Source organism: Lycorma delicatula, chromosome 1 (genome assembly GCF_047948215.1).
Source record: "Lycorma delicatula isolate Av1 chromosome 1, ASM4794821v1, whole genome shotgun sequence".
Classification (NCBI taxonomy): Eukaryota; Metazoa; Arthropoda; class Insecta; order Hemiptera; family Fulgoridae; genus Lycorma; species Lycorma delicatula.
This window is the reverse complement of record NC_134455.1, coordinates 338,019,061-338,045,719: the sequence shown is the minus strand read 5'-3', so window position 1 is coordinate 338,045,719 and position 26,659 is coordinate 338,019,061. Positions and strand designations below refer to the sequence as shown.

Genomic DNA, 26,659 nt, shown 5'->3' with positions numbered 1-26,659 from the left:
GCAACAATCAGCAAGCAGTAACACATACATTCACTAGTCGCGCTAGTTGTGTCTTTCATAAATAGTGTTGGGTAGCGGTTTCATTATGGTTCGGTTTTATGTTGCTCGCTCTGTATTAGTATAATTAGTTGAACTATTCGAATGAAAAAAATGGAGACTTGTAATTATAGGCAGATGGTCTGAAAAAATAGCCAGGAACAACTGAAATGAAAAAATAGAAAAAAGAAGTTCAACAGATACGGTGCATAAGTTATCACTGAAGATCCAGGAGCGCCAATAAAGGTGTATTCCCCATTTAGATTCCTGTTATACGACCGTTCAACAGTATTGGATTAAACCCTTCAAAAACGTACAAAAGGTTTTACCATTAGTGTTTAAAAATTCTACCTGTGCGTTCAAAGATATGATTCCTATTAGTTAGCGTGGTATAAGGGATATCTTGCTTATTACCAACTTCCCGTTGAAATCACCCATCAAAATAACGATTATACCATCGCACTTCAACAGTAAATCATACAACTTTTCAAAATGTTCAGCTAAATAATTAAAATTTATATACACTGGTATAAAATATATCGTCTGGGAATCTACACGTAATTCTACAAATGCTTCAACTTGCCTGTAATGCCTGAAACGTTGTACGTCATAATAATCAAATTATAACAAAAACTATCGTCTGAATCTTGCGAAACTTTTTCAAAATTCGCGATCGGAGCTTGTTTATAGCGCAAGACACGGGGGCACTTCAGGGGCGAAAAACGGTATTTCGCCCTGTTGTCTGCTTTCCTTTAACAACCAACCTTCTACTTTTTCGATGAATTCTCCCTTCCACTTCAAGCTCATTTAGGCAAAGATCGTCGAGGTCTTCAAAACGAAAAAAATTTTCATCCATCAAAAGTTTGTTTTGTTTCAGTGTAACTGCATGTCCGGCATTCTGTAAACAAGATTCTATAAACATCTTTACTCATGAGTTTCCTTATTGCAATCGGCCGAGATAAACATTTTATTGCGCTAAGTTTTGCATTGCTTCGCAAAAGCGAAAAAACTAGTTCCTTTAAGTTAGGCACACATGCCAGCACAACTGGGCGAACTTCTGTTAATTCCATATCCATGGAATTAACACTGTACTTGGTGGGTCACTTCAAAATATTAGAATAGTACTAGCAGTATTTTTCTCTGTAATTATATTTTTATTGAGAAATAGAAAAATTATCAACAGCCATAATATAATGCTTACCTGGGTAGCATAGTTTTGATTTCAAATCGTGTTTTAAATTTTGTTTGTATATTTGTTGATGTAATTTGTAGTTTGTAAGATATCTTTTCTACACAAAAGCCGTACCTGGAATACTTTGCATAAGCAAACTATGAAACGTTTCACAGTAACAGGGATGTTATCAATGTTGCCACCAAGCCGTTTTTCAACCAGAAATGCTGGCTTTTTAATTCATGGTCCCGATTAATTAATTTATCCGGCTTTCAAAGAAATTGTAAAATTATGAAATAAAGTAAATTTAAAAAAAAATATTTAGGAATATTTTGTTTCAACAGATAAATTACTCCAACTTCACCTGGCCCCCCACCAATATTCCAAACGTTCAGACAACGTTTGTTGATTTAAATAAACATAGCATTCTGACTTCCAGTGCGTACGTAGAAAGACGTTTCTCTTCAATGAGTAACTTATGGTGAGATAAAAGAAACAGGTTAACACCAGTAAACGTTTAAAGCTAAACTACCTATTTGCAGTAACATAAAAATTGAACGTAAATTTTTTTCAAAGAAATTAAAATACAAAAATCTTGGAAGCAGCGAGTAGCAACGAAAAGTACGATTTTAAACCGGTAAATAAAAAAATAATGTAATGTTTATTTTTATGTAATTTTTCTCATTTATTTTCGTATAGTGTATTAATATATCTATCACTCATGTTAGTTTTTTTTTATTTATATGTTTACACATCTGTAGTGTCTTTTGTTATGTGGTATTAGTAATGTTAATATTTATTTATAGTTTCAATGTAAGGAAACTAATTGTAAATAAAGTAATACACAGTAAAAATTGTTATTATTCTTACTTATATGTTAATTGGTGTCAGACTGATATTGTTTTATGCTACATGTGATTATTAAAATATAATTTTATTAGCTTCACTATGTGAGATCTTGAAGGTATGTAAGTGTATACTAATTTCAATAATACAGAAAATAAAAGTGCTGGCATACTGTTTACCTTACTGATTATTTTATCACCCAAATAATATTTGTTAATGTTATAAAAAGTTTATTGTACTGCTGCAGTTATTTTTTTTCTATTGGAAGTTTTGGTTTTGTACAACTGCAAATCAAAAATAGTTGCTACTATTCACAACTTAAGTTTTATTTTTTACTTTATTATGAGGTTGTAGTATATTTTATCAACCCATTGTTTACAGAAGCGGATAAAATGTGATTTTGAATGGTTACGTGAAAACAGCATGGACCTGTTTTGTGGTTATCTAGCTTAGATACAAACAACTCCACATTTAATGTTATTTTTCTGTGATAAGTTCCAGTTGCGTTATCTTTTCTGAAATTTTAGAATGTTGGATTTAAAATCTTTGTACTATACAGTATTTTACATTTAATCCATATTCTGTTAACGCAAATAGTGGTAAAGAGGAGTAAAACAAAATTAATGAATGTGTCATTTGAAGTTGCTTTGTTGGCACAAAACAGTTCATTGGAGGAATTAATTGAATTTATATTTATGGTTATCAGCATAACTTTAAAAGTATTTGTGAAGATTTGCCAGTATTTTTCCTTTGGTTGTAAGTATAGTCAGGTTTTATTATATTGTCTGAATCCGAAATGTGTAATGTTATGACATTGTTCAAACCGTGCAAAAAATGAAATGTTTTACCTTTTTTTATTGAGAACTAATGTAATAATATATATTCTTATTTCTGTGATTAATTTTTTTTAAAATCTACCAGCTATTACAATTATTAGTAGTTCTGTAATTTAATGTTGAAAATATGGTATTCATTGTAGAAATATAATTGTATTTATTGTAGAATTTTAAGTGTTTCATCTGAATTATAAAACCTAATATGATTGTTTATTTGTTTCTGGTTACTGTGACGGTGAATTTTAATGTACTATAATGAACTTATTTATAAATTACAGTGTATTTTATGTCATTACATAAATTATTATTTTATACAGAATGGAAATCTTACGGCTTCCCATACATTCAAGAGTTGCATACCTTTATTTTAGGTTAAGATTAAAGGTCAGCAGTGTAAGATTACCTTAAACATGGACATACCATTAATGGTATGTGAAAGCCAGGAAAGCTGTGTGCCTGAGAGTCTTGAGAGAAATATTCGTAGTATAGAAGATCATGTGGGTATTCCTACACGTAATCAACTCATTGCTGGGTTGTTTTATGTACTTATGCAAGAGTGTGGTTATATATTAATGCAGCCTTCAGTATGTGAAAAGACTAGTGCTGAGGTAAGTTAGCTTTTAATGAGCAGAAAACTTTTATTGCTGTATATGGTAGCTGTTTATGTATACAAATATGCTCCATGCTTTTTAATGACTAGACACCAGCGATTCAGATCTTTTAGAATAGTATTTTTATAATTTAACAGTAAAAAAATCTGCAAAAAGCATTATGGTAATTCAGCGCAAGATCAATTTAAGTTTTTCACTTTTTATTATACCACAGTAGTTATGTTTAGCATCAGGAAAACACTAGATTTAAATGTTGGACAGTAGGTGCAAAGTAAGTCTTCACTGCATTGACAGTACGCTAGTCAATTAGTAATAAGTTTTGTGATTTATGGCAACCTGTTCAGATGCTAATCCATTTTGTGGAGTGAGGTTAGGGTTAAGGTTAGAGCTTTGTGGAAAGAGGGATAAATTATAAACCTTATTAATCATCAGAGTTAGACGAGTCGACCATTGAAGATGACTGACAGCACTCTTTGTAAGGTGATTATCTACTCATAGTACACATGACTAATAGTACAGAACATGTAGTGTAGTCTCTCTGTTGTGACTTTATTTCTGTTTATAATAAACTCAGCCAATTTCCTTTTGAAAGCTGTTAAGTATTGCCATATAATTTGGTAATTTATTCCTAACCTCTCCACAAAAAAAATGCTTTCTGACATTTAGATATTTTGTTGTCCTGATCCTGAGCATATCTACTATAGTATATTAAAGTTGATCAAATAATTCCTCAGGATTACTGTTAAACCTTATGAGATTAAATTAAGAACATTTTTAATTTTATTGCAGAATTTAGCTATTTAATTTAAACATATTGTAAGAGTACAAATATAAATTTTGTAGTGCATGAAAAATTCTAAGCTTGACCTAGATGAAAGGCTGACATTGCCACTTTGGTTATAGAAGGTAGCACTTTATGCTAACATATTTCCTTGTATTAAAGTTAAATTGTCTGAAAATATTTTCAGAAATATTAGATGAAGTTTTATAACTTTTTTTGTTTTTCAAAATATTAAACTTGCAAAGAACTGCCAGGATTTTTTTATTTATTTATTTTATTCAATCAATGTAACTTACTACCTTTTTTTTGTAAAAACCTATTTTTTTTATTGAAAACCTCTTTTAATGTAGTGAATAATTTCCTTTATCTGCAGTGTTATAAAGATGTTCTGCTTCTACATCCTATTCTTCAGGCTATTCAACGTGTATCCTTCATCAGTTGTATATACCTATACTGTAGTTCAGATTCAAACATATTTTCATCATTGGTAGCTCACCATTAATAGGAATTACTTTTTCTTAGCTTATTCTGTTTGTTGGGATTGGATTGCACAGTGAAGCAGTATTGTTCTGATGAAACTGTTACAGGTTGTAATACTAAGGTCTACTGCTGAGTCTTTCAGTATTGATACAATTTGTAGTTGTTATTAGTGTGTAGTAGTTATCATTTTAATTTTGGAAAACAGAGTGTGGTGGTCACATTTTTCAAGAATATTATGTTGCTGTTACAGGTAGATACTCTTTTCCAAGCACATTCAGCATTGACTCATTGATGGCAACTAAAGCTATTAGCTATAGCTGATAACTATTAATCAACTGACCACATAACTGCTACTTACTGCCTTAATTTTCATAAAATTAAGGCCAACAACAATTCAGGCCTGCCAAAAATAGTTTTTTTTTTTTAAACTTACTTTTTATTGATATTTCCTGTTTATTAATATTCAAAATAGTTTCTCTGAATATGTTTATTCTCTACTGTTTTTTTCCGTTAATATTTTTTGAAAAAGTAATTTTAGATGTTGTGGCTACAGAGACGTTAGTAATGCTTTATTTTTTTTAATTTTATCTGGTTTTGTAATATCATTGCAACTATCATCTGTTGATTTGAAGTAATAAATTTTACTGTCAATCCATAGCTTCAGAATTCATATTTATTTAATTTATTTACATTGGCATACCTTAAGGCTTCTCATTGTTTGAGAGCATGGAGAGTACCAACCTTTGATGCTTGAGCTGGTTACTGTCTTTCATTTTATTGTATGTATTATGGTTGTATTATACTTATATATTTTATTACATAACTTTACTAAACATCTCTCTGAACAAAATATTAATACCTCCATTATGCAACATGAACAAGTTTACTATGAAAAATGGTGTTACTTTTCACAAACATAATTTCATCATAACTATTATGACTTATTTTGTACTATAAACACAACAGAATTATTTTGTTGTTTTGGAGGGAAGTTTCTTTGCGAGTCTTGAACTTTGGCCTCTTGGGAATCAGTTGTATGGTACATTGAATAAGATGGAGGAATAATGTGCAGACTCCTCAAAGGCACCAAGTTACTTGATACCAACTAGCCAGTATATACAGGCAAGATTCGGATATTTGTGCTTTTAAATTGTAAATCTAAATTTGCTTTCTGTAAAGTTAATGGTTTATTTACTTTCTATTTAATAGTTCTTTATTTTGTATTTATTCCATGCATTATTAATGTATATGCTTTTTCTTAGTGCTTTGATAAGTATAAAATAAAATTTGGAAATAAGAAGATAGTAATTTCACAATACTGTCGTTTATTAATATATGTTTTTTGTAATTTTAAGATAGAATCAAAAATTATTAATAGTTTAACAAAGTAATTCTTAGATTAAGAAAGATGAATATTTCAATTCATAAAAAAGAGTTAAATATAAAAAAAGGAAGTTAAACATTACTAGTTGCACTTAAGAAGTAAAATGATATCTGATATTTCATTTTTTATATTTTTCAAAAAAGTATTATATAAGTGGTGGAAATGTCTCACATTGTAGTTTGGGCTTTAGCATCTGTTAGGCTTGAAGTATGTGGGCTATAACATATTTTTCTTGATCTCAGTTTTATTGATATCCATATTTTGATGGTTTTGTAACTGCTTCATTTGAAGAAATTAAAAAAAAAATTTCATATTACGTTGAAGTTACAATGTCCAAAAAATTTTATAAAAGAAATTCAAGTGAACTGTGAACAAATGTTTCTACCTCATATTCTCTGTAGTAGCCATTGCTTCTATATTACCAGCATTATGTTGTGTTTATAGCTGTATACTGTGGCATCAAGTGGTTCTAACTATAGTAAATCTTACTCTGAAAGTGAAATTTAAACTTTATTGTTGTCTTCTGATTCAGAATTCGATAATATTGGTGTTTAATTCAGATAGAATAAATGAATATTGGTCAACATACTATAAGTTTTTTCTATTCTGGTCACTAGCAGAATAAGGACAAAAAACAGAGATCTTCAGCAGTTATATCCGTTCACTGCTTGAGCCTTTACTGAGGAGTTTTTGTGATTTCAGATGCAATGTTTACATAATAAATATTTGTTCCATTAGTAATATATTCAAGAAATTCTAATGGTAACAATTTCAGAAAAAAGTCTACAACAGGAGAATCATCAGAAAATATATCATTTGTTATTCCGTTCTGCAAATTACCAAATCGAAAAAAACAGGAAATACACCTAATGATAAATTGAATAAAATAGATGTTTGAATGCTGACTACAATGTACATTGAAACCTGTTTTGAAATTGAAAATAAAAGAAATTCAAAAGTACCTCTTATAAAGTCAATTTGCATTCAGAATGTAATAATAATACAGGGATTACAGACAAATCAAGTAAGCTTTTTGGCAGTCTAAAATGTAAATTCATTAAGTAGTATAAAAAGTTTCTTTCCATTTTTTTGATCTTAAATTCATTTTTTCTGTATAAAACAAAAACTGGAAAAAATTCAAACCTTTGTGACTTCCAGCTAGCAATGAAACACCGGCTATTAAAAAATTTCATCTACAATTCATAAACCTAAAGGAGGTAAGCCCTCAAAATGCTTATACACACCATGACTAACATCAAGACATTTTCTGTCTGTATTTCTGCCAATAGAAAAGAAAAAAGATGCTGCAAAAGTGTGTATTGTTTGCTCAAAGTCAAAGTTTGCTCATGTGGGTATAGTTTTCACATATATCAGGATATATGTGGAATGACAGTAGCGTGGGACTGTATGTGTAGTGCCATGCTTTAAAATTTACACTGGCAATTAAATTTTTCACAAGTAATTTTATCACATATTTTAATTTTTTTATAATTCTTGTTTATTATTTGTTTAAGAGTAAATTATAATAGTATTAATAATGTAATGGATTTAGAGAAAAGGTTTTTTCATTAAAAAAACTGGTCCAACTAAAAAAAATTCATGCCAGTCAATAGGTTAATAGGTCAACAATAGTTAATAAGTTAAAGATAACAGGATGTTGATAATTACTGTATGGTATTCTAATTATCTCTGTAAAACACATCTTGTTTTTGTGTTAGAAATAAATATCCTGCACGGTTTCAAGCCCATTTAGATTGAGAATAATAAAAATTGAAAGGGCGCACATTTTAAGATTTCTATTTTATAACAGGTATGAGTATTATTGTTTTGAATTCTCCATTAGAGACCTTAGAAATATTTTTATAATATCTTCCTGAAGCCCAGCTGTGATATGCTATCCATGTTATTTTTTTAATAAAATTTTACATAGTATTGCTAATCTACATGACCTTATCGTGAATTGAAGTTTTTATTTGCATCTTTGCGCTGATTTTTTATTATTTCTAACAGGGGCAAGAGTAATGTAGCATAATAATAACACAGTTTACAATTGGGTTTTTCAATAAGTGATGATGGTGTTGACGTGCTTTTTTACATTGTTAATAATCTTTAAAAAGATTTGTCTTAATTTTCTTGATGATTGACAAATCATGGATCTAACCAATACATGGTCTAACCCAAAACTAAAAATAAGATTGAATTGATTTTGTTGGTTTCATAAGTTTGTGAATGAACTTCTAGGAATTATAAACTCCCAAAACTCTATAGACCTTAATAAAAAAAAAACAAAATATCCCTTTGCTCTTGTTTGAGTATAGTGTAGCTGAAAACTGTTTCATGTTATATTTATTCCTTTTGTATAGTAATAAAATGTAAACTTTTTTGTGTTTGTCGTTTTACTTTTGCCATTTTCTTCATCATATATTTTATGAGTTCACTTATATCCATTTTAATTGATAGATATATGTTAAATGCATGCTGACTTCTAGATCAGCTGGTTTTGGATACAATTCCTGCCCGGGTTTGACATGTTTGAGATTCTAATAACTGAAAAAATAAAACAAAATTGGATCCTTGTGTATTATTGGTTTATATGAATTTTTTGCGTTTAATAATAATTTTACTTAATTAAAAACTTTTTTTACACAGGTTTCTGAGGTTTTTAAAGGAAGTGAACAAAGAATGGTGACTTTTAATCTTCCCAGGTTGCTATCTCAAGCCTCTTTAGTCTCACCTTTACTTACATCGTCTTCAGGAATATATACATTACCGTTTAAACTGTTTGGCATTCAAAATTATAACTTTAAACTTCTAGTTATCCCATTTGCTGAAGATCTAATAGTTTTAAATCTTCTGGTGGCTAAAGAAGATTTTAATGAATGTTTTTCAATGGTTCTTGAAGTTTGTACTTTTGTTCCAAAACCGAAGGCTGTGAATGTTGCTGATAAGTTTTCTGACCTTAAAACATTATCAATTATTTTCAAGGATAATATTGCTCATAAAGGTAGGTTAAAATTGCTACTGAATGTTGGTTTAGGATACTGTATTTTTCTTTGGGAAAATACAGTCCAGATTTTTGACATATGTTGTGAATTACATTGAAATCATGCTCATTATACTGATAGTGGTAATATACTATAGTTGTGGAAAGTTAAGTATTAAATTTAAGCAAGGACCAGTAATACTGTAATGTTATTATATTACAATAAATGAAGAAGCATGCATATGTGCGCTTCATATAAGCATATATGGGATGATTTAAATAATAACATTGATTTTTTAAAATGTAATACTTAACTTACTATAACTGTAGTATATTACCATCATATTTATTTATATATATATATATATACAGTGATTCATGAAGAATATAACAAAATTTCTGTACATGTTGTACTGGTGAAAATAGAGAAGAAAATCTATATAAATTTGCAAATGCTTTGATAGAGATTGTCAGCTGGAGAGGTTTTTTGTCCTCATTTCTGCACATTCAGTAAAATTAAGACAGACTGTAATTCTTCGGACCCAAAGTAAGGGGTAAATTTAGTGGTATTATATGAAATCTGACCTAAAAAATTAGTCCCAGAACCATATCTTTTGTAGTTTGTACCTCGCTTCTTGAAGACAAATTTTAGTAATGAAGTGGAATCTGAGAATATCTTTACTGCATCAATACTTATTAAAATGCATTGTTTTCTAAAATTGCACCTTGTTTTACAGCATAAGTGCAAAGCTTTTAGTGTTTGTTCTAAATCTTTCTATATATAAAAATAATTATTAGTAAAATGTTTGTAAGATAAGTAATGATTATTACTAATTATTTTAAAATTCTTAATTGTTTTCCAACAGAGAAGTGTTTGTAAGATAAGTAATGATTATTACTAATTATTTTAAAATTCTTAATTGTTTTCCAACAGAGAAGACAATAAGAAGAATTTGAGTAGTTAAAAGAATTTAATTGCTAAAACATTTTTGTAGCGTTAGGAAAAAATTTCCAGTGCTATAAAAATTAAGGTGATTATTAAAAATTAAGAACTGAATATTATCATTTTTGATTTGTTGAGGTTTTAGGCGCATAGATTACTGTGTTCAATAGCCCCTTCTACATTAAAAAATAGAAATTGTTTCTTTGTCTTCCCGTTAATTTACTAGCAACATAAGCAGTAGACTAGTTTTTTCAAAACAGATCATCTAAAAATAGACTTTTCAAAAGATTATTAAAACCCCAAAAGAAACACAAAATGACAAGGGTGTAAACGGTCCTTGTCATTTAAAAAACATCCATTTCTAATGAAGCATTGTCTAACTATCAAAAACACTTCGCCTTTATGCAAAAATTATGAGACACATTATATTAAAAAATTTTCAAATACAAGATAAGTGTGTAAAAGGCTCTTGCCACTTAAATAACATACAAACCGCTTCTATAAAAATTTTCGAAACATCTCCTATGATATGCAAAAATACATAGAGCTTATTTTTATGATTTATTACCTAGTTTTTCCTTTGCTGCTTCTCTTTCCCGTCTTCCTAAAGGCTTCTATGTCAAATTCTAAGGTATCTGAGGCCTCTTGAAATTGAGTCATCTGATCCAACGAACAGAGGATACTGGCTCAGATGCTATGGTCAGTTGTACATCAGAGTCAAGGCTCAATGCACTCCCTGCTAATGCTTTTGAGGAGGCTGAAATTCTCATCCTCTTACTTAAAGGCCTCTGCACTTTTGGGGGCTACATTTTTGTTTTTCCTAAAAATTTTTTTCTAATACTTTTATTTCTATTTTCTTAGTTCCCTGCATGGGGATTTTTCTATTTTCTTAGTTCCCTGCATGGGGATTTTTTTAAATTTCTACCTTGACTGGGCTGTCTTCTCTGATTGGACAATTTCCAAGTTTATCCACAATACATTCAACTATACTTGCTAATCAGTGCTACCTCTGCAATCTCATCCTTCCCCTTGAAAGTTGCTGAAGTTGATGCAGCCTGTGCATACATTACCTCTGGTGATCTATTTTTTATGATTTTCTTTCCTTCGAAGTAGCTCTCCTTTTGAATTGTCTTAACCTCTTGGATTGCTACCTCCTCTTTATACATTTGACAGTTTCTAGATCTTTCCAGATGATTCCAGTGACAATTGATGTAGACAGGTGGATCCCTGCACAAACCCACTGGGTTGGTCTAGTGGTGAACGCGTCTCCCAAATCAGCTGATTTGGAAGTCGAGAGTTCTAGCGTTCAAGTCCTAGTAAAGCCAGTTATTTTTACACGGATTTGAATACTAGAACGTGGATACCAGTGTTCTTTGGTGGTTGGGTTTCAATTAACCACACGTCTCAGCAATGGTTGAACTGAGAATGTACAAGACTACACTTCATTTACACTCATACATATCATTCTCATTCATCCTCTGAAGTATTATTTGAACGGTAGTTACCAGAGGCTAAACAGGAAAAAGAAGGTGGATCCCTGCAAAGTTCATCAGGATGAAGCTGTTAACCACAAGCACAGATCTGTTTCTTTGTACAATGTTTTGTTGTTTGTCCAAACCTCTGACTTCCAAAGCATCGCATTGGTGTCGGGATGAACAGGTGGGCATCTAATCTATGAAAGTCAACCTTTATCTTTTCTGAGCATTTGGGTTTGTTGTATGTCAATACATGCAAAGTGGATGGTAGAACCTCCCCATTGCATCGGTTGTTCAGTCCTTGACATGCTATAACTCCTTGTACATTCAGTTCAACGATTTCTTCCTCTGTGCAGTTTAGAAGGCCTCTGCACACAACTACTACCTTCAAGGTATTTTGAGTCTTATGTGATGAATCTTAGTTGTCTAACAGTCCAATCTCCTTCCCCTTCAGCAGCCGTGACGATTGCAAATCTTGACAGTTTCAACGAACAATCCTATTACAGTCTTACTTACATCCTTTACCAGTCCTCCAGCAGCTTCCGTGTACTTATCTTAAAAGTACTTATCTTGTTAAATCTTCTTCACTCCTCTTGATAACCAAATATTTTGGTATACCAAAAAGCTTTCAGTCAAAAAGTTGGTTCTATCCATTTTCTAATGTTCGTGAATTCTATGCTCTTCCTCTTTGCCTGTGAAAACAGAGGCTCTCCAAGGCAAGGATTTTTACATGAATCCGTTTCCAAGGAAGGTGTGGAAGTAGCTGCATCCATAGCTTACAGTATCGGCAATATGTCAAAAGTTGCAGTGGAGAGATAGTTGGGTGAGCCCTGGGTCGTATATCCTGTCTGGGTTCCACCAGTCAGCCGCCTTCCACAAATTTAACCCAAACTGGGGAGTCAGGTACTGCTTGATCCACATTACAGACATCTCTTAGGGCTCACATGTAGCATTAAGGGCTACTTTTACTCATAAGACACTTTTTTCTAATACTTTGGCCCTTAGGGCCAAAGTGACTGACTCACACCGACTGACACTGATTTTGGCAGTGTTAAGCTTACAGCAGCTCACCTTCAACGTGGCTCTACAACCAGGAGGAGGGATGGGCACTTGCTGTCCACACTCTACCCAGCGTTAGGAAAATAGGTCATGATCATGCCTCCTGCCAACATTGCAAACAGCAAAACTGAGAAGCACAACCGCAACTAGCTCGGACAGCTCGTGACCGCGCCAATCCACAGTCCATGGGAAGCTCCTGAGCAAAATAATTTGGCCAACATAAGCGATGAGTACCTAAGTACTATGTACTATGTTGTTGCCTGCCCCAGACGTGTGCTTAGATGTTTTTGAACAGACATGAGATTGGTTTTTTCTGGAGCATTATTATTATTATAATAATAATTATTATTACTATTGTAATTATGGTTATAATTATAATCTTGTAATGAAGTGGTTTATGAAAACAAATAGTTTGCACTCTTAATTTTACTTTTAAAAGTTATGGTATTGTTTGGATTGCAGAAAAATGAATCATGTCAAATTGTAGTGATTATTATCGATTTAAATTTTTATTCCATAATTGATATTGTTGCTGTAGTATTAGATAATAATCTGCATCAAAAAATATATTATTAGTATTATTTTAGTAATTTTTCTTTAATTCTGCATATTAATTGCACATAAAAATCAATCTCTTTGTTAAAACTTTTGAAATTACCAAGGCTTCCTAAGGTGTACAAATGATTAATTACACAACATTCTTTATAAGAACTTCTTCACTGCAACTTAGTCCTTTTACTTAAGATAAGATATGATATACAAATATAATTTAGACACATGATGTCAAAAATGCAGTTTACAGCTCAATATCAAATCACACAGATAATGTATCAGTTTAACCCCCATGTTTGTGGTATTGACACCGTAGCGGTATGCACTCATTAATTCACTAGCAAAGCCTTCTGAAGATTCTAATGTATAATAATTTTGAAACGTGTAGGTCGTTGTGCTGTGTTAAATGCTGAAGGACTTGTAAATAACAGCCTTATTGGTCTCATGGATGAGGTAAAGCAGAAAATTATTAAATCTTTATCAGTCGAAGATTTACTTAATTTATCAGCTACATGTCATAGCATGCTTTCTTTGAAACAAGATGTATCAGTTTGGAAAGCACTACTTTGGAGAGATTTTCAGTACCAGATTCCTGAAGAAGAAGAACAGTCTGCTGAAAATTTGATGAAAATCTATAAAAGACTTAGGCATAAACCTTCAGCATACCCTCAAAGGTTAGTGGAAATTTATTTGTTGTAAATAAGTGCATTTTTAGCTTTTTCAGATAATTATATATTAAAATACCTATTTTAATGTCTTTTCAGTCTGAGCTTAAACGCTTAGGTTTGTGATTAAGTTTAAATCTGATTCTGTTCAGAAATTCTGTTTTTGTATGCAATGATATTTTATAACAGCTTTCCATAAAATAATATAAATCATATAATTTTTAATTGTAATGGGAAAGCTGATAATTATGATAACCATTGCATGTTAAATGTGAATAGTAGATTATAACAAAAGGTTTTTGATGATTGTTCAGTATGAAATATGTTTTTGATTCTTGCTTATGTAACTATACTTTTTTTAATGATTAAAAGTGAAAAACAAGAAATGTAAATTTCAAGATAAGATCAATTAATAAGTACTTTGTGATTTATAACATAAATTGGTAACAGATTGTCTTGTGAACATTTTTCCAGTGATATCTAGTCCAGGTAAACATTTTTACTTTATATTTACTTGAGAAACTGGGGTGCACCTTATATTCTTTCATTCATAGTGTTATGCCATTAGGCAGGTCCTGTCACGACTGCTGCTCTCCACCTTGTACTATCCTTTGCTAACCCCTTTGTTTATGCATATTTTCCCTTTTCCATAACCCCATCCATCATTTGAAATATCTTTCATTTCATTCACTTTCCTTTCATTCACATTTCAGGATTTCCTTCCATTCACCAAGCCTTCTGTCCCGTCCGCTAATAAACACCTTCTTCTCATACAATGTATAGCAGTTCCTTTTCCTGCATTCAATCACACTTAGCATTTTCCTGTTCTCTCTGACTCTCCTTAATATTTCATTTGTTACATGGTTTTGCCTCTTTATTTATTATTTTGCACCACGCTCACATCTCAGAAGCCTCAAGTCATTTTATGTCTGTCTTCTCATTGTCCACATTGTAGCACCATAGAGCATCACATTCCAAATAAAACATCTCATTAATCTCTTCCTTAATGCTAAGTTTATGTTTCCACACAGCGGTCTTCCCTTCTTATTAAATGCCTGCTTACTTTTTGTTTTAATTTCTACTGTGCAAGTCAGGTCATCAGTTATAAAGCTTCCTAAGTAGTAAAATTTCTTCACCTGCTCTAATAGAACTTAACTTCCTTCTTAATCTCAATATTCTCCTCTTTTCCACCAAATACTTCTTGTCTTCTTTGTGTTGATCCTCACACTCTGACTTTTGCAAGCTTCTCATTTAGTTTACTTGGACTTTCCGGCAGTACTGCATGTCATCAGAATATTCTATTCTTCTTTCCCTGATCTTTATTCCTTTTTCCCATTCAGACAGAATTTAATTATTTCTTCCAGATATATACTAAACAGTGTTGGTAACATACAGCATCCCTGCATCACTCCCCTTCCAATCCTATTCTTGTCATTTTGTTTCCTATTCTCACTTTTATTCTCAGGTTATAGTACAGCTCTTTTATTAGCCACTTCTCTTTCCAGTCATTTCCCTTCTTTTCCAGAATTAGCAGTAAGTTATCCCATTTAATTCTGTTAAACATTTTTTCTAGGTCGGCAAATGCCACATACCCCCTCTGCCACCTTTCCATGTATCTCTCACCTATTACTTAACTCCCAGCAGCCCTATAGCATCTCTTGTTCCAGCACTTCTTCTAGACCCATACTGTTCTTCCTCAATACTACCATCCAATTTATTGTATATCATCTTATGTAGGACTCTCAATAATACCTTAGCTACATGTGATATTAGGCTAATATCACATCTTCTATGTGTTCTACCTTCTTCACACTTATTTGCATCTTTTTTCCCCTTTTCTATTGGTACCATTATTATTGTAGTTCATGCAAGTATGTATTAGGGATCTTTCTGGACATATGCGGGGCATCTAATAACTTATGGTGGCACTCTGCCCTGTTTCAGATGCAGAAGTGAAAATGTACATGAAATGAATTAGAAGTGCTCACAAGTTATTTAAGCCATTGTACTGTTTCCCTGTGTTATGGTGGCTTGGAGGTTCGTAAGACCCTAACTAAAGGATGTCCTCAGGGCAGTGTTCTGAGTCCCCTTCCTTGGATTATAGAATTCGATTCCATGTTGTATTTGAGGTTGTCATGTGGTTGTTGTGTCATTGCTTATAGTGATGACGTGCTGCTGCTGATTGAAGGGGTTTCGTGTAACGAAGTAGAGTTCCGAGCTGCTCATGCTTGTGAGACAATCCGGCTGTGAAGTCTCAAACATAAAATGTTTTTCAGCCCAGAGAAAACCACAACGATGTTGCTTACGGGCCGATTGACTGCTTCCCGACGAATCCGGGTTCGGATGGCTGATCTCCCCATTCGGTACGTTACGGCTCAAAAGTATCTGGGTGTTATCCTTGATGAGAATTTTCGGTTCAAGGAACATCTACAGTATGTAGCAAGAAAGGCTGCTGATGCTTTTTATGGAATCCGTAGTCATTCATCCCGATTGGGGGTTGAATTATCGTACCATGCGTATCCTTTACAAAGATGTCAGCGAAGCTATTATGCTGTATGCTGCGTCTGTCTGGGCTCACCGCATGGATTTTAGGTATTGCGCGGACATTTTACTACGGGCCCAGCGACTCCTCATGCTGGCTGTTATAGGCGATTATAGAACAGTCTCGCGGGAGGCAGCCTGTGTTATAGCCGGAGTCAGCCAATAGATATCTTGGCTAATGAGCGTAAGAAACGCTACATTTTCCAGGTAAATAACCTATTGACGTCAGAACGAAAGCAGGAGATTGAAGACCGGTACCTTGCGTCTTGGCAGGTTAGGTGGGACGAATTCCCCATAGGTCGCTACGCGCATGGTATATTTCCTATTATATTTTCTAATTTAGATGCGATTAGATGGGTCTCCCCCAATCGATATATCACACAGTTTCTCTCCGGGCTTGGTGCCTTTGGGGTGAGTTTGGCTAGGTTTCGTTTGGTGGATTTGAGTCAATGCCCGGACTGCGGAACTGATGATACAGTGGACCACGTCCTTTACGTCTTTCCCCGATACGAGGTCGAACGTTCACCAGCTGGTAGGGAACTTGAGAGAATACATTCCTTTCTGGATCTCCGTACCAACTGGATGATCCGCGAAGAGTGGTCTATAGTGGCTGGTTTTCTTTGCGCCCTTGCGGTGTGTAAGCAGAGGGAGTTTAATTGAGGTTTTGATCGTGATAGGATCACGGGTGCCTAGGATTCCGGCCCAGGAATTGGATTGGTAGGCTCACTGGCATCGTGCCACGGTTATATTGGTATTGTTTGTGTATCGATTTGGGGCTCCTGCTGGCAGGGCTGGCCACGCTACCATGCGCTGCCGGTCGCATGGTAGCCCGTGCGACCGGGAGCGTGGCTTCGTTCCGCCAATGGCATTCACTGATGGTCCCACGCGAGACTGTATGATGAAACCGGATGGGAGTACCGGGTTTGTCCCCGGCTCCTGCGCGGACCGGAATGAGGTTACGTTCCCCTTGTTAGGTGAACGTAAAAAAATTATTATTATATTATAATATTATATAATAAAATTATTATTATATTTATTTGGTCGACTTATTTGTGTGAAGGTCTGAATTTCTATGTTGCGTAAAACATAATTTTGATTGGTACGAGTGTAGCACTGATTTGACTTACAATTCGTTCGTTTTCTGAGGCGTTTGTCACGAACGGTGTTGTCAAAATTAGACTAGACTAGTGCGGGTCCGCGGTTTCGGTTAGTTAGAGGAAATCATGTAAGGTTGGATGTGAAGATGTCCGTTTGAGGCCTACGTGAAAGCGAAATTTGATTTCAATTTTACTGATGCAAATTTCTGCCGAGGCATTTACATAGGTGGCATTCCGACTGAGGCCTGGCTGATGACTGTGATATTTAATCAGTCAAATGATCTAAAAACGGCCTCCGGTAAAGCCCCATCAGGGCTTTGAACAGAGGGGATGGTGTGGCGACCAGTAACGTCACAAGGTGGATGTCTTCCCCCTACGGGGTTGGGATGGTACCATTATTTTATAATGGTACTCTGGCCACTTTCCTTCAAGTATTTTATTCAATAGATCTAGTAGTAACAATTCTCCTGTTTCTCCTAGTCCTTTGAACAGTTCAATTGCTATTCATTCATTTATTCTGTTTCCTTCTTGAAAAGCAGTGCCTTTGCTTATTAAATGTACAGAAGGAATATTTGTGCAGTTTCCTCATAGAATAAAAAATATTTTTAACAAAATTTGTGTCCGAAGCATGTTTTAAAAAGTGGCATTTTTCAAAGTGGTTTTTCTAAGATCCTGAACTCTTGACTTCGCTTGCAATTTAATACATATATTTTCCCTGCTTTCTAAATTTTCTATAACATATAAATAAATTACTAGAGGATAGTGTTCATTAATGGTAAAAGATAAGATTCAGGATTCACCAAACTGCTTTTGAGGAACATATTTATCTTCCAGACTGATGAAATCAGCTATTTCATCATGTTCATTGGAAATACCAAAACTGGCCTGGTCACTGTCCTTAGTTACATGTGTATTTAACAGATTTAATACTACTACTAAATATGACATTGATGTGTTTTTTTAATTAACATTACAAAACTAGTGAATGAGGAACGATATAGTTATTATCTATGCATAGTACCCAAATTATTAACAGAATGGATTTCAGTAGTTTAGCCATAAGGACCAAGTTCTTGTTTGTAGGATGGATATCCATCACACCTGTAAATGGTTTATTAGAAAAATCCTTTGTTTCCACCAAAGAGTCAGGAATCTTGGTACTTGATATAACAAGATATCATCAGTATGGTTTGGTCCGACTACTCTACAAAATACATATGACACAACAGACAATCTAATCCTTTTAAAATAATAAATTCATAACCTTTTTCAATTTTAAATGGAAAATTCCGGACATGACAACTTCCATCATGAGCAACTTGTCAATGAAATAGATTTTCTTTATTTCTTCTCTGTTTGGGTTGGTGATTGTGATCAGAAGATCTGGTCTCTTGTATTTTCTCATGAAATAAAATTTATGTTTTGTTTGACGATGCATATATCAAGGACCAACATATATTAAGATCAACAGACAAAATGTACAGCAAAGTTGCTAGTTGACCAAAGTTTACATAATTGCCAGTCTAATTGAGTGCATCTTGCAAATTGATATAATTATCTGCCCTTAACTTTTTCTGATTAGCTTGAAAGTATATAAATCATTCTGTTTTTACTTTCTGCATACATATCTACTAGGAATTGGTGCTATCCTAAAATAAAGTTCTATTCATCTAAAATAAAATTGTTGGGCTGATTTTTTTTTTATTAATTATCTCATCAGTGACAGGATTTATTTGCCAAATTGATGGTTAGTTGAGAACTTCAAGGGATGATACTGCTTTGGTTTATCTCACAAATCTGCTTTAGACACTTGTCTCTTGTACAGTTGATAATGACTTGATTGTTATAATCCTCACCAATTAAAATTACTCTTACCTCCTTAGTAGTAGGTACATTTTTTAGCACCTTCTGTATTCGATAACTGACCTTTTATCATCTTTGATCAAAATTTTAAATTCCAGAGTATTATGAGAAAATTATTCAGTAGCAGTCTTAAAACATCTAACACAAGTATTCTTGTGCAGCATTTCCTGAATTTTGTATAAAATTTATCTGCTAATTTGAAATACATTATTCATTCTACCGATCTAACAATCATGGTTATTAATAAAATTAATTTAGAGAATAACTAGGATGTTATTTGAAAAACACAGTTATAGGAATGAATATTGTTAAAAGAGATAATTTGATATTTCCTAATTTCCATTTAATTATGACTAAATTGTTATGGAAAATTCAAAAACTGCAACTTAACCTAACCTTTCTGCTATGAAGTAAAAAATTATCTACACTTTCACCATACATACCTTCAAGGATATTACTGCCTTTTGCACATGCATGCTTAGAGTTTGTATGATTGTAGTCACGTGTAAGAAATTTGATCCCAATTGCATCATTTACTTTCCAGCTGTTACAGTGTAAACATGTTTACACTGTAATAACTGGAAGGTTCTGCAAGAAGTTTGCACCAAGAACACCATATCCACCATATGGGGATAATGGTTGTATCATGTAAAAGTGTGTTTCTGTGATCAAAAAATTTAAAAGTGTTTCTGTTATATGACAATACCAACCTGCGCACAGTTGACCACACCGTTCAAACCATCCTCAAGTTGAATTTTGAACTGAAACACCCCCCCTACCAGATCTTGCTCCCTCTGACTTGCATCTATTTGGGCTGCTCAAGGATGCATTGATTTTCCACAGACTTAGATGGTACAGGAAACTGTGCAAACGTGGCTTCGCAACCAACCAAAAACTTCATTCTTTCTTGGAAGGAATAGCAAGCTTGTTGACCTCTGCATCAAGTACATTGATAAGGGTGGTGACTATGTAGAAAAATGATGTACATGTTTGAACCTCTACCTTTGTATAAATAAATTGTTGACAAAAAGTGTAGGTAATTTTTTACTTGCCCTCATAAAAGGGGGATATTCACCTTGCTATGGAAGTACTTGACAGTGGATACAAATATTTATTATCAAGAGTCTTCCAGTGTTAAAGATTCTTTGTAATCAATAGTAAGGATGTAACGGAAATGGTTATTTAATTTCTCCATATTGTATTATTCATGATTTATATATCTCTCTGCATCTGTTATTCTAAGCATCGCTTTTTGCAGAACTTTGAGGAGATTAAATGTCCTATGCAGTGAACTGAAGATGATTTCCTGTCATCACTGAAGGAGAATGACACTCATAATGGGATTGAAGGCAAAGCTCCTCCCCCTCAGCACTGTGTTGTGATGAATGATGTTTATGATTACACTATAGGCAGGCTTCCCTTGCAGTATCACTGTAACACTGCATGTGTAGTTTAATGCTCTCTTGTTAGATTGAAGGTGTGCTGCATTTTCATTTTAACTTTCTGATTCTTTCAATCATCACATTCTTTTTAGCTGCAACTGAACTTCTGTAGAGTACATTTTCATTCCGAAGGCATATTGATAAGTTTATTACTATGGACTGATGATTATTATTAAAATGAATTGAATTGTGTACAAAAAAAAATTAAGGAAAATTCAATATCTCTTATATAAATAAAATTTACTTAAATAGATTAAGTAAAAAGTAAATTAATTGTAATCAATAATGTTGAAATATGTAGAACTGAAATAAAATAATAATGATGTAATTATGAATGAATTATAAACCTGTTTAGAATCAATACTATTTAAACACTGCCATAAAAAAATAAACTATACCTATGTTTTAGATTTCAATAAACTCTCTTTATTTAAGATTTAACATGTAAATCATATAAGCTAAGTGAATAAATAAGACCATGTATTAAAAACTTGTTTTGTAGAAGGTAAAACTTTTAGAATAAACTTATGAGTTTATTCTAGCTTTTTTTTATTCTAGTTTTTTTGAGTTTTTATTGTATGTATATTAATTGTTTCTTTGAGAACTTAAGAAACTTTAAAATTATAAAGTAATTAACAAACATTGGGACTGGTTTGACTGTGTTAAACAGGTAATTATTTGGTACTAATTGTAGTCATTTATTTGGTTATTTAGTCTTACAGGTTGTATTTTGACCATTATTTGTCATGTAATTATTTGATTATATTTTGTGTTAATTAATTTATTACCAATCATTTTTTGTTAATTATAATTATTAAATAAAATTTATCAATCTGTAATAATGTCAGGGTCAGGAGATTGTGATGTATGTGGGGGTGTTTTGCCTAGTGATGATGGATTTGCAACATGTTCTGTATGTAAAGGTGACGACATACATTATGGTTTCAACTGGAATGGACTTGGAATGCAAAACCAGTTTCTGATAGGAATCAATGGCAATGTAAGAACTGTAGAAGACTTGCCACGACACCCTTGATCAATCTACATCTGCTGTTTAGAAGCAGGGTTTATAGCGTCTATAGGAATCTATGGAGAAATTTTTTGAGGAGCAATCTAGTGACTTGAGTGAAAAATTAGATCAGGCCTTAGACCAGCTGGACTTAACTAGAAAGGATTTTGGGAAGTTTAAACATCTAAATGAAGATTTCCAACAATTGCAGCAATATTATAGAAATAGAAATGCAGAAATATTTGATATCCCTACTTGCAACAGTGAAGATGTGGACCAGATTGTCTAAAATGTTTGACTGTGTAGCAATATGTTAACAACTTTAATTGTGAAAAAAGCCAATAATAGTTCAGTTCAATAAGAGACAAGGTAATCAAATCTGGCAAAGTATTGAAAATAAAATTGTAACAATGTAAGTGATTGTAAAAAGGCTAAAGAAAAATTAAATTTCAAATATATGTTGGGTTGCCAATTGAGAAATATTAATGAAAAAGCAGATAACAGCCAACCAGTTAGGATAATATCAATTGAAGGCTTAAGTCACCTTACAAGATAAGGTATTAACAAATTAGTCTACCACTCTGATCTACAAATAATTAATATACACGGAACAGTATTATAAATATATACATAGTATGTAATTTTAATGTGGGTAGGAAGTCCCTTTACACTGTAATAAATCCAGCTTAATTGATCTCTACTGTTGATAACAGTCACTGCTGCTGGAAAAGGTGGTGAAGATAAGCCATCGTGGGAATTGTCTGGTGTGTTCATTCATGGTGGGATGATCTTAGTCGTAATCGAAGTGTGGAACAATGGTGGTAATAAGTGCGTTCTCTGTCAAAGAATGTTTGTTAGCTTGTGTGTGGGCCACGAACATCTACACATTGGCAAAATATTGGAGATATTTTGCCAATATTGGAGAAGTATTTGCCACCACCATCACAGCAAACATTACTGACATGGGAGAAGAAGGCTTTTGCAGCGGGAAGTGTTCTTGATGTGCCATGCAGTGGAAGACCGAACACGCAAGCTGAGACATTTGCTGTTGTGGAGGCATTGATTCAACGATCACCAATGAAATCAATGCGTAAATGTTCTGCAATATTAGGCATTCCAAGATTGACAGTACGAGACCATAATATGCAGAAGGACTTGAAACTTATGTTTTTGTCCAGCCACAGTTAATGAGTAGAGTGACAATGACCTTTATCAACAAGTTTATGCATCTCACAGTTATTGCTTGAATGCTTTTCAAGAGCAAATGATAAAAAGAATGTCTTGTTCTCAGATGGGCGTGCAATTTATCAAAGCTCTCAATAACAGAAATGTTTTTTTCTAAACGAAAGACAGTCCTCAGTTTTTTTAAGAAATCGAGCACCATCCGCCTCGTGTTATGATTTGAGCTGGGATGACAGCTGAACATCTCCTTGGTTCTTATTTTTTCAATGGTGCAGTTAATCAACATAGTTACCTGAGAATGATCGACAAGAGATTGCTTCCAGAATTATAATAACAAATGGCAAAAGGGATCGAAATCATTATGTTTCAACAACATGGTACTACAGCATATTTTGCTTTGAATGTCTGCACATGCCTCAATGAAATTTTTCCAAATCGATGAATCTGAAATGGGTCAGAAGACTTAATGGCTTCATTTCCTTGGCCAGCAATAAGCTCTGACCTCACCACCACCTCACAATGCACTCTGGGGTTTTGTAAAAGAAAGAGATCTGAAAATGCAGATATTTCATCAACAAGTAGCTCCAAGACATTGTTCATTCAGCATTTACAATGATCACCCCTGTTATGCTGTTGTGGATAAACAACTGGACATGGAGGCGCATACAACTATGCTTTGAACATGGTGGAACCCACACAGACGTTTCAGATCCATAAAAAGTAATCTGCATCTTCCTTTCTTTTTTCCTGTTTAGCCTCTGGGAATCACCATCAGGTATTACTAAAGAGGATGAATGTAAGTGAAGTGAACTCTTGTATAGTCTCAGGTTAACCATTTCTGAGATGTGTGGTTAATTGAAACCCAACCACCAAAGAACATCGGTATCCATGATACAGTATTCAAATCTGTATAAAAGTAACTGCCTTTACCTAGGACTTGAACGCTGAAACTCTCAACTTCAAAGCTGCATCTATCCTAATAATTTCAAAATTAGTGTAAAGGGACTTCCTGCCCACCCGTACATATACTCCATGAATTACATATATTACAGTATGTTACATTATAAATAAATATATGGAATTCATTATAAATCTTACATAATTACATTAATTGTACAGCTTAAATGTACACTACTTGTAAACAATTATTACTAATGCTAGATTTATAGTTATATAACTACTATTACATATACTTATCTATAATTGCTAATATTATTATTATTGTTATATATTTAGTATAAAAGAAAAAAAAAGCTATTAATACACTATAATCATAATAATTTATTTTGTTTTATTGCTTTAAATAGAGATATAAATTATAAATTATCCTTTACATAACCTGCAGCCAAATTGGCAGTGCTGTACTTCTAAAAATGGATACTGATGAGATAACACAAGAAATTAAAATGAACTGTCACAAGTTTGACTCGTAATACATGTTAATCCTTTTTTAAAAAAAAATTGTTGCACTGGCATTGATCCACTTTAATATAAGAACTATCTATACATAGATATTCCTCAATTTTGTTGGCTAATACTAATGAAGTAACATATAAACTAGATATAATAGCATATACAGAGTCTAATATGTGTGAAGGAGAGGAGATAATGTATAAAATTCAATCATATAGCATTGAATAGAAAGAAAGGTGGGGGTATACTTTTTTTTATAGTGATATTCTGTCAATAACACAACAATCTATGTCAGCTGAATGTTTGTGAAGTTAAGAAAAGGTAGCAATAGTTTGATTATTAATGTGTAAGGCCCGCTTCCGGTAGTACTAATGAATTTCTTCTGGACCTTTAATATTGGCTTAGCCCTAATCATGTCTGGGTGGTGTGAATGTTAACCTTGATCCTCAAAATTGCAAACCCTTTATAATAAGGGAAAAGATATCGGATCATTATATAACAGCTATTACTGTGTCAGGCTGTATTGGATCTAGTGCAGCAATTCCAGTGGTGAATGGGAAATTGATGAATATATCTTAACAACAGTATCTCAAGATGAAAGATGATGAAAATCATTTTGCAATGTTTGATAATTGTAGATTTCTAGTTTTAATTAAATTTATGATAGCTTAAGAATAATAATTAAATTGAATGATGATGACAATGACAACGACTATGAGATCAGGATAACCATGATTGTGATGACCATGATGAAGACTGTGGTGACAGTGATAGTGGTGACTGTGAGGGAGATGTGGTGATGGTGGTAAAAGAGGATAATAAATATAAAAAAATCTTGAAGCTTGTGCGTTGGATATGGAAATGGAAATTTGTAGCGTATGAAAAATGCCTTGTCTGACCGGGATTTGAACCCAGGACCTCCAAATGAAAGGCCAAGACAATACTATTCTATATTATATTTATATGTAATTATACATATAAAAAATGGATTTGCTATTTAATATGTGTAAATATGATGGCAACTTGTGAAACCACTGAGTTTTTAAACCTCAGTAATGTGTTTTTAACTACTATTATTAAGTGTAACGTGTCCTTTATTCATGTCTGTATTAATTTATTGTTAATATTTTATCTATCTTTGTATGAAATTCTATATGTTATAGGGCACACAAACCTCTTCAATAAGCTTTAATTAGCTTGGAGAGGGCTTATTGTAAATTAAAAAATCAGTAATGTTTATATGGAAATAAAACTCAAATTCAAATTATATATTCGATTAACAATTTGAAATAAATGGAGATCTTCTAAATTATGTAAGAAAATTAATATTCTCAATAAATAAACATTTCTAAACAAATTGGTTCACTCTGTAAACAAATGAATCTTTTGTACTAAACTTTATTGGTAAATCGGTGATCTAAATTATTAATAGTACAAATTATATAAACAATATACACGGACTAAAAACAGAAGCCATGTATGATACCAGCTTAGACAACTTTAGCCAATATAGGAAAGATATGTAAAAATGAAATATACTTACACTCACCAAAACTAATATGACTTACTCATTTGTTACCTATGTTCTACATGACCTAATTTTTTTAACCTACAGTTGTACAAATGATTTCTATTATGACATTAAGTATATAAAATGTAAAAAAGTCATGTATTTTTTTTTTATTTTTGCAGGTTTAATAACAATGAAGACCTTCCGTATGACTACAGCTTTGATTTTGATTCTGATTTGGAAACTCCTATACTCTCTCGAAATTCAAGTGTTGATTTTCACCCATACTTTATACCGATGACATTTAAATTACATTCAAGAAAGAACAATCCACCTTTAACTGTGGACCAGGATCAAAAACACCAGATAGAACATGATTAGACATTTATTTTTGTTGTTAATATCTTTTATCTAACGCCAATAAATTTTCTATTACATTTAATATTAACAATCTCATCTTTTTACATGTTAGGATTTGTTGTGATTACCTGAGTATAACATAAGAATAACGATGTTTGGTTATTCTTAGCTAAAATACTTGACATATTTATAATTGTGTTTTTGTTTGATTAGCATTCAACAACATTACAGCCATGTAGTGGAATTATTACTGTGAAATTAAAAAAAAATTAAAACTGTTTAAGGGATTATTTGGAATTAGAATTTAAGCCTACTGAACAAATGAGTAGTAAAATCAATTAATCTGTTTAATTCCATGTTTGTTTCCTTTAAGGTATTATAGTAATATAAATCACCATTTATTTTAAACATTACTTACAA

The 26,659-nt window shown here is 32.6% G+C and overlaps 1 protein-coding gene across 4 annotated transcripts; it reads left to right on the top strand.

Moving 5' to 3' along the window:
- Positions 1-1,635: 1,635 nt before the first annotated feature.
- On the top strand, positions 1,636-26,321 carry LOC142334311 (F-box only protein 7-like). Of its 4 annotated transcripts, none has more exons than XM_075382250.1 (5): positions 1,636-1,844; positions 3,261-3,497; positions 8,795-9,149; positions 13,546-13,831; positions 26,062-26,321. In XM_075382250.1, the coding sequence occupies exons 2-5, from the start codon at positions 3,300-3,302 to the stop codon at positions 26,258-26,260; spliced, it is 1,038 nt and encodes a 345-aa protein (XP_075238365.1). In that variant the 5' UTR covers positions 1,636-1,844; positions 3,261-3,299; the 3' UTR covers positions 26,261-26,321. The 4 variants fall into 4 exon arrangements, with proteins under 4 accessions (XP_075238365.1, XP_075238364.1, XP_075238366.1 ...); XM_075382249.1 differs by having other exon boundaries at positions 3,207-3,497; XM_075382251.1 differs by lacking the exon at positions 1,636-1,844 and adding an exon at positions 1,983-2,171.
- Positions 26,322-26,659: the final 338 nt, after the last annotated feature.